At 39.9% G+C, this 9,987-nt stretch overlaps 1 protein-coding gene across 1 annotated transcript in view; it reads left to right on the top strand.

Annotated features, from left to right (window-relative positions):
* Positions 1-1,996: 1,996 nt before the first annotated feature.
* Positions 1,997-9,987, top strand: part of LOC307041264 (cytochrome P450 2F2-like) — a gene marked incomplete at its 3' end in the record, with an annotated part of 8,818 nt that continues 827 nt past the window's right edge. The window contains exons 1-7 of the mRNA XM_079684572.1: positions 1,997-2,153; positions 4,928-5,174; positions 6,763-6,925; positions 8,691-8,843; positions 9,045-9,205; positions 9,724-9,792; positions 9,957-9,983. Coding sequence (XP_079540698.1) covers positions 5,013-5,174; positions 6,763-6,925; positions 8,691-8,843; positions 9,045-9,205; positions 9,724-9,792; positions 9,957-9,983 — 735 coding nt within the window. The 5' untranslated portion in view covers positions 1,997-2,153; positions 4,928-5,012. The remainder of the gene's footprint in view (positions 2,154-4,927; positions 5,175-6,762; positions 6,926-8,690; positions 8,844-9,044; positions 9,206-9,723; positions 9,793-9,956; positions 9,984-9,987) is intronic.

Below are 9,987 nucleotides of genomic sequence, written 5' to 3' on the forward strand. Positions count from 1 at the left end.
AAGTCGAGGAATTTGGGTTTAGTAAGGGACAATACACACATAACAGTGTTTCTGCAAACTCATGCAACTTTTTCTACAAATCCTGTATCATACTCGAGATGTATCTTTTAGGTTATGATATTCTAAGGCCTGCAAATAAATGGAAGCCAACGTGACAGAGCAGGCTGGACCTAAATGCAGCATGTGCAAAGATTTAACAGAAAAACACCTTTTAATGACAGGGTATGCAGGCCAAACAGAGCAGAGCAGGGCAAGGACAAAAAAACAGAACAGAGCTCTCCAATGAAAAATAAACAAGGATCTGACAAACAGAAAACTAGAACTTAAATACATGCAAAACGAATCACAAGGACAAGACACACCGTGAAAGGGCAGGAAAAACCGAAGGGCAGAAGGTGAATGGAATCAGGTAATCAAACAGGCGGGTACACACAAAGACTGTAAGTTAAATAAAAACACAAGGGGTGAACACTTTTCGAAATAAAACGGAACATTGACAGATCATGACATAACAGGTACCTACAAAGTAATGTACCACATTTAAATGGTAAATCAATTACATTTTTATAGTGTTTTCCAGTCTTTACAATATATACGTTCACACCAATCTATACCGAACAATGTGCAACCTGCTCGGATCTTTCCCAAGGACATGTTGACTGCAGGATCGAAAGGGATGGGTATCAAACCCACAACCTACCGATTGATGGACGACCGCTCAACCACCTGATTCAGCTGTTAACTAATAATGAAAGATCGATCACATAATAACGGAGGGCAATGAGGACATTTTCCGATGGACACGTCTCTAAAGTTGAAGTTGTTTTATCTGTGGAGTCAGTAATGAATTGGGATGTTTGGACTAATCTGTTTGTTGCTGCAGGCTTTTTAGGGGCAAATGAATGGTTATGCAACACCTTTTCAGGACTCATGATGTGCAAAGGTTGTGTTGCTTATGAAGCCAACACGATATAAGAGACAAACTTAAAGGCTGTGAAAATTAATCAGATTCAGAACTTCATCATGATTGCATCTGTGGTTCTTGGGAGCTGCTTTGATCCTATCGCTCCTCTTTCAGAACCACAGGACCAAAGATTTCCCTCCAGGCCCTCGACCACTCCCCATCCTTGGGAACTTGCTGCAGCTCAATCTGGAGAACCCTATTGCGGACCTGGAGAGGGTAAAGTTAAATGATTTTACCAGCAGAAAATTCTTTCGGAACATTTGTGCATACCGAATCATGCAGTGATGGTTCATATACGTCTACATTGGTGAAATGATATTGAAATGGTTGTTCATTTGTATATATATATACCCTTAGTCCCACAGAGGGGACATGTACATTCTGAATTTGAGCCACCCTTGTTAGGAGCTGTGGGCTGCCGTGCACAGGGACACCTCGGTAGCACTTCCTTCCGGTTTCCAAGCCAAGTCCCTATGGATTTCACGACCGCTGCCCATTTTTGCCCAAATTTGCAATCTGTGCTTTTGTTGTGTGTTAAACCTATTTTAAATCACATTTCCTTACATGTTATTAAGCTGACACTTGTACCCAAAGCCTCTAAACGTCAATACCAAAGACATACAGGAGCAATTCTGGGGTTAGATGACATAGATAACATGAGGGAGATCAGCCGATAACCCCCTCAAAAGCTTTATTAATTTGCTGGTTGGATAAACAGGAATTACATGTTTACTAGTCTGTCATCATATACTTGGTTCTGTAACAGCATTACATTTCAAACAATAGTAGTTAGTTCATTGAATATATCTTCCATTTGTGCTTGAAAATAACATAACTCAACCTAATGCTACTTCTTCTAACATTAACTTGTTCATAATAACTCATTACTTTGGTTGCTGACTTTTACTTACAATAGATTAGTAGGCTACTTTTTCCACATATGTTCCTCACAAATAAATTTGTGTGGCCATTCCAGTTTTCCTCGAGTTAACTCACAGACTAGATAACAACATCTTATGTAATGAGAGCAGCAGAAGCCTGGGACGGACGAAGCATACAAAATAACCTCGAAAGAGTGTGTGGGTCCCCGCCCGTAGGCTACAAGGGGCAACACCAGAGCCCTATAATGGCAACACTAAACCCATTCTCCACGCGATGAAAACAATATTTTACCACCGACGACATAAAGGTAAGATCTATACTTTAATGGGCGGTTTTCCAAATTGTATCTTACAAGAAAAGAAATAAGAAATAATGTGTGGTTTGGCAAATATAGGCAACGTTTACGTATGCAGATCTCCGTTAATGAGCGTCTTCCGGTGATTTGTGCCTCACAGGTAGGTGAGATGAGTCATAGTACGAGGATTTATGTATCTAATCATTTCTCAGTCACTAACTATAAACCAGTTTTCAATAACTTTTCTAAGTTTCTTCTGGAAACTGAACACACAGTGCCTAAAATATACTTATGTTTTAACAGAACTAAAGCAAAAAATAATAGTACGAGTGGAAAAAATAAAACACAGTAAGAAGCATACTTGTCAACCCTCGCGATTTTCGCGGGAGACTCCCGATTTCATTGCCCTCTCCCGGTTTCCTCCCGGGGTCATATTTCTCCCGCATTTCTCCCGATTTCTGACAAAATCAGATTTACACACGACTGTTTCCACTCGGACTTTAATACAGCTACACCATTGTTTGGTTTCCATGGTAACACGTCTCTTTAGTAGCGCGCGCAACTCAAAGTCTGAGAGGGTGAGGCAGATATTCACAGAAAACAGAACAAGAATCGACAACTACTCTCTGCTCACTCCTTTCCTGTCAAATACAGGTCCAGCCCACACATACTGTATGCTCCATCAAGGACGGTGCTACAGGCCGCAAGGCAGTGCACTTACAACTACAATAAGCATGTTAATGTTAATCTAACAGCCCCCTGGGACTGCGTTTCTTGCAGTGCCACAGTGTGACATACAGTATAACAGGATACAAAAAGGGCCTAGATAGAAGGGTGCAAACTAACTAATACGTAGTAAAAAGTACTAGGTAATAAATATATTTAAAACAAAAACCACAATCAGCAGAAACATGAATGTGACATTAGTGCAAGTATTCCTGAGAGCTATGTTTTGTTATTGGTTGTCGCCATATTCTAATGATTGTTTAATTGTTGAAATATTTACAGTTATTTTTTCATAATGGGTGTTGAGAGATGTATCAATAGATCTAATCTCTTAATTTGGCCCTCAAAGTGCACCAGATTGATGCCTTTAACTTCAATATTTAAAAAAAAATCTTCATGTGGGATTATGCCCCTCGCCCCCGGACAGGATGTGAGGTCACATGGCTAGGATACTAAATTGATTTGCACACTTTTTATATAGTAACCTACAGTATATCCATATGTTTCTGTTCGGGTAGTAGATTGGTCCAGACAGTTTTAATTCATTATTTACATTTCATGGTGTTGGACACTTTTGATACAGTATACATTTTCGAATGTACAATAGTCGGGCTGGGTTAAGCCCCAGATGTTACCATATCCAAGCATTGTTCCTGTCTGGATCTTTAAAACTGTTCATGTGAAGTTGCTTCTTTTACAAATTATTGAAATGTGCCACCCTGCTCTGAGTCTGTTCCCCAGATTGGACACCCCACCAAATCATTCTGAGACCTGCCCCTGCCTGCAGAACATTTTGAGCAAGTCTTTATCTAACCCAATCTATTATGTTCGTGTCTTAGTATTGCAAATAAAAACACCCAATCCATGCGCCAGTTGACAAAGTAAAAATATATAATGGAGTGGGCTTATGCCAAAAGGCTCTTAGGAATTCTGTGCTTTCAAATATAAGTCCTCCGCTGCTAAATCAACACACATGTATGTCTACACACTCTTCCTGTCTTTTGTTTGACGAAGTAACATATTCAAATGCAAATTAATTACTTGTAATAAGTGTAGTACTAAATTCCTACTCCCTTGACTTCAATAGCTCTTAATATTTCAGTTTATGTTCACAAATTTCCGCACATTCAGAACATATTCCAAAATATCAGCGTTCTTTGAGCAGATGTAAATAGAGTCAACGTATTTTGGGTATGACAAGGGCAAACTAAATCAAATCAAATCAAGTTTTATTTCACATTTAAAAGCGATTTTTGGTCCAGCCAAAGTGCTGTACATGTAATAAAAAAATTATAAGATTGTAAGGATAATAAAATCCTAATTTATCAGCCCTATTGTGTGTTGTAGCCTGTGACGTGGAAGCCTTTACCCTGAACGCATACAATAAAATCTCTGAGCGGTGCTGGCCATGACCTTCAGGGGCCTTACACAGAACAAGGGGCCCTCCTATCCGATCCGATTAAAACTGTTTGTTACATCAGTCGGTCTAAGATTCAGCATCAGGCCCATTCCTACTGACTTCCCCTGATTACTTTTGTATACATTTTCAATGATAAAATGCTATATATTCTATGGCGTGGCTTGATGGTTATCAAATACTCAGATATGAGCATATATGCCAAGCATGCCCAGCTAATGAAATATTATATATGTAATATTTTATTCGATAGTCGATGTTAATCCGCTTCTTTTCATCTTGCATGAATTCACAGTTGTAAAAAAAACTTAGAATAATGCGGGTGAAGCAGTCTGTCACTGAAGGAGCTGAACAGTGCAGACAGGGTTTCCTGGAGGGGGTGGGATATATTGTCCAATAGTGATTACAGCTTTGCCATCACTCCCCTGTCCCCCACCAACTCCACAGTGTCCAGAGGGCTCCTCAGGACAGAGCCACCAATTCAACTCATTGACTTAATTTCTCTCTTTTCAAGGAGCTTATTTAGCAGCATATGAACAGGCAATTTACTGTGGATGAATCCTGCTAAAACTTGTCAGAACCTATGCCCTATTAAAGTGTGTAACCAGATTCTGTCCATTGTTTTCATTCACCTTTAACACAGGGGTGCAAAGTACACATCCAGGAGAGGCAGGGCTAAGCGCTGAGCTTCACTTTTAAAGCAAGTCAACCGGCTTGCCTCTTCCACCATGTTTGCTTCAATCCTCCTGCTATGTGTCTTTGTGGTCTTCATCCTACTTCGACTCAAATCCCGGAGGCCCAAAAACTTTCCACCGGGACCCTCTCCCCTTCCAATACTTGGGAACATTTTGGAACTGAGTCTAGATAACCCCCTGAAGGACTTTGAGAGGGTAAGAAACACACAATCAAATAAATGATATTGTGCTTCCAATGCTTTAAATCGTTCTGGGATAGTGGTTTGAACTGTAAATAGTACTTAACATTTGTCTGGATTTGTTCAAGACTTGTGGCCACTGTGCTGCTTTTCCTGCTAGTGAGTTTCAAGAATTACTGTGGTGCTGCACTCTAAGACTAATTACTGGTGCTGCACTATGAGACTATGAATAAAATATTTGGGCTATTAGTGTACAATACATGTGAAAGCCACTCAAATCAGTGCACTCTATACAGAACTTTCCAGTGTATAGATTACATAACACCATGCCTATCTGTGTACAGGGGTAACCTTCTGTGCACTTGGACTATAGCCAACCAGTGGTACAGGTCATACATATTGGGCGTTTCATAACTTACACTTCAATACAGTGCCACAGTGACGCGTCCTAGAACCCGGAAATAAGTTAGCATTTTACCACTTCCAGTTCCTTTGACAAAAAAGCAATGCAATTTCTCCATAGGATTTTGGAAAATATCTGGAAATAAGGTCTGTGGTTGAGACACATTTAAGAGACGGATCACGTTTTGTTCTACGACATTAAATCCATCAGCAGTGACCCCACTGGTGATTTTTGAAGAGTTTACGTGTCTGAAAAACGATGGTTGCTAACAAGTGGCTGAATAGGACTACAGAAGTTGTCCAGGCCGGTTTACGTCATTAAACCGAACACGTAAACACTCCTCTAAGTTTGTTTGCCCCTGTTCTGATTGAAAGCAAGTACCTGCCTCCTGCAGACTGTTCAAACAAAGGCTTCAACTTGTACAATTTTGAATTTGTGTTTTTGAATATGGATCTTAAGTTGGCGTGACGTTGAAGTCGTGCTGCTGTAGTTCGTTTATAGCATAACGTTAGCATTTTGCTTCTGGCGATTAGATTTATGATTAGAAAATTATAAAAGTAGGGTAGACATGTAGAGATTATCCGGCTGAACAAAACGTGATCCATCTCTTAAATGTGTTTCTACCACAGACCTTATTTCCAGCTATTTTCCAAAATCCTATAATGAGAAATTGCATTGCGTTTTTGTCGAAGGAACCGGAAGGAGTTTACTTCCGGGTTTTAGGACGCGTCACTGTGGCACTCTATACATTACCTATAGTAATAAGTCAATATTTGGGACGAGCTTATGGGATTTCTACTGCCAAAGAGTTCGCCACACATTGTAGGTTAAAGGGGAATCGTTTTGTGGTGCTCAATGCATCAAATAATTAATTTAAAAAACAGAATCCTCCATTTACGTACCAATGTCTGGAGTTCAAACTAAATTCCGCCCCAGTAGTCCATGAATGTGCCGGCTGAAGTCTTAGTTGTAATCTCGATAAGCACAACCAACGCAATGCACAACATTGCTGCATCATTTGCTGACGGACTAGTCTGCTCCCGGCTGTCTACTGTATGTTTGACATGCTGCAAACCAAATTTCCCATGTGAACCGTTAAAGATGGAAATGAGTGGATAAATATGTTTTTGTTTTACTTTGCTTAAAAAAATCTTATGTATGTATTTTGAAAACACTGACATGTTATCTTGTTGTCCCCCAGCTGAGGATCACCTATGGAAATGTGTACAGTGTGTTTCTCGGTACCAAAGCAGCTGTTGTCATCAATGGGATGAAGGCCATGAAGGATGCCATAGTGACCAAGGGCATTGATTTTGCTGGAAGACCACAAGATCTGTTTGTCAACGACAGCACTGAGAGAAAAGGTAAAACAGACATGATATCACATAGGGCAGATTTGTAAAGGCTCAAAAACATTTGACAGTGATGAACCTATTTGTGACATTGGATGATGCGGCACTGGTGAATTGGTTTTCCCCAAATGAAGGGGATCTTTCGTCATTCTAATTTAACGCTGTTTCAGTTAATTACCGATTGAATCCTTGTTCTTTTGGGGAAAGTCTCGGTGGAATTAGACACCATCCTATCTGACATCCCTGAAAACCGGCCCTTCGGTGACTGTAACATCTGACTTACTTATTCTTCTCACCTCCTTTGCACTTTCACTGTCTAATTTCCCCACCTTCTTACAATGCTGGCCACCGCCTTCCTTTGTTTTCACCAGAAACTGCTCTACCTCAAACCTCTTTGTAGCCCCCACCTTATTCATATCCTACTCTCTCCGCTTATCCAAACACGACTAACATATGTCCTCTAATACTATACTTGTGTGACATGATCTTCACTCCCTCTCTCACTTTTCTCTGGCTTAATGTATGCTCCCAGCCGTCCCTACATCTGATTTTTATGATCTGATGTTATGCCTCCTAAATATGCTGCAAGACTGAAGTTCCCACACTACACCGCTCGATTGCTTCCTTCAATGGTTACCAGTGGCTGCCCTGTCTGTTTTAAGAAGCTAATGCTATGAATGGATCCGGTACTTCCTACAACATGTGCACTTGCTTTGCCTCAGCCAATCAAATCCTTACTCCGTCACTGTGACTAGGACGAAGGCCCCCTTAACGAAAAAACACCTGTTTTTATCCTGGCTTGAAAATGGCATAAAAAGCTTCCCAGTGATATCAGAACACATACAGGTCTACAGATCTTCATTTGCAGACTGAAAATCCACCTGCTTAATTAATTAAAATATATATAATTCTCACTTCTGTACCTAGCACTTAGAAAGGGTTGGCTTATTTGAAGCCAATGTGGTTGCACTGACAATGTTTTGTCCTATTGAAAGTTAAAGGGGACCTATCATGCAAAATGCACTTTTATTCATACATATGAATGTCCCCGATGTGTCAGGGAACTCACGCAGCGTCAGAAAATAAAACCCTCTCTTTTTTCCTCCGTACCCAAATCTTTTAGAAACGGGGGAACAACGAGCGGATACAGACTTGCTGCCGATATGACGTCAAATCGGCGGCGGACCCACAGAAAGTTGCTATCAGAAACAATGCCTGACGTGTTTTGGATGTAATCTTGTCTTTGTTTACATTATCAAGCCTCGCTAACACTCAGAGCTAACCTGTACTGGAGAGCACATGTGTTTAAAAAGCAGGAAATAAAAAAGGAACTCACCTTGTGATAAACCCGCAAGAGAAAAGGCATTTGAGCTCCATACTGTTTCAGAAATAATCCTTGATGTGGTTTAGAACAGGATGGCGTTTTATCACAGCAGAATTTAACTTTATCCCCGGTAGAATTCTGATCAGGCATTAGCTCCGCCTCCTCTTTTTTAAGGACCCAAAATCCGCGTTTCTCTAACAGGGCTGGAATAGAGGGGTATGAGCAGTATGAGGCATGGCTACAATGGTATAGATATGGCCCTACAATATATTTTTTCCAATATAGCATAATGGGTCCACTTTAATATACTTTCAGGATTCTTGTGTTTTTTTATTTGTTGCTCCATGGTTCAATCGGGGTTCAATGCACTTTTTGTAAGTTGCTTTTGATAAAAAGCCTCAGCGATCTGTGAGTTCACACTTTGTGCTCTTTTTGCCTCTTCACATGTTATAGGATTAATTCTGGCAGATTATGGCCAGCGTTGGAAGGATCACCGTCGCTTTGCTCTTATGACTTTAAGGAACTTTGGTCTTGGGAAGAATTCCATGGAGGAGAGGATTCATGGAGAGATTAAATACATTACCGATGATCTGGAAAAGAGCATTGGTAGGTCATCCGGGGGTTCACTATCCTTCCTTGTATGGTAGGGTTAACCTTAATCAGTGGCACCACACATTCTTAATGACTATAATACAAAGTGGATTTTGATTTACGTCATACATTTCCATTAATGTTGTTGAATTATTTTCTGTGGCTGTGTTTAATCTTTCTTTGTATTTTTGCGTTTTTACATTTGGTCTTTTTCAGGCAAATCCTATAGTCCTCAGCTCATGTTTCATAACGCGGCCTCCAACATCATCTGCCAGGTCCTGTTTGGTCAGCGCTACGAGTATGACGATGAGTTCATCAGAGTGATTGTGAAGTGCTTCACCGATAGTGCCAAGTTAGCCAATGGACCATGGGCTTTGGTGAGCCAAAGCATGTTTGGGCCTTTAGAGGAGTCTTAGACTAAAATATGTACAGCTGGCAGTGTTTCAGACTAAAAGCTTTTGAGCATGCTTTTGTATCGATGTTTGCCAGTTATAATGTGCCTCGTTAATTAAACCAAACAGAAAAGACAACTGAACCTAATGGAAGTGTCAGGTCTTGAAGATGGTTTCGAAGGAGAAATTCTAATTTTGACCTTCTGAAACAGGTGGACATTTCCATCCCTGCATTAGTTTAAAAAAAAATTATGAAATATTGTATTGATCTTTTCTTTAACCTTACTTTAAACTCATGTCAAAGCTGACAATATCCAAAAACAATGCTAAAATGTTGCTATATCTGCTGTTGTCAGGACAACTAAGCATCGTTTGACGGTCCTTTTAACACCTCTTCACTTCATTCCAGACAACCATGTGAATTAAAATGATCAGATGATAATGAAAAATAAAAAATAAACTGTACCATTTTAATCTTAATCGGTTTTTTATTTTTTTCACAGCTGTATGACTCTTTCCCAATGATTCGTAGCCTACCACTGCCCTTTAGACGGGCCTTTAAGAATGTCAAGGTATGTAATCGGAGAGAGATTTAAATACAAATATCTATATAAATAAATATAAAAATGGTACCATGGCTTTTTCTGACAGATATACAGTGACAACCCAAACAGTAGGTGGTTTATTAAAAAAAGAAATACTAAAAGTGTTGAATGTTTACTTGAATGTTTTTCAGACGTGTCAGGATCTTGCGCTTACTGTAGTGC

This window comes from Notothenia rossii, assembly GCF_949606895.1.
Source record: "Notothenia rossii genome assembly, chromosome: 5".
Classification (NCBI taxonomy): Eukaryota; Metazoa; Chordata; class Actinopteri; order Perciformes; family Nototheniidae; genus Notothenia; species Notothenia rossii.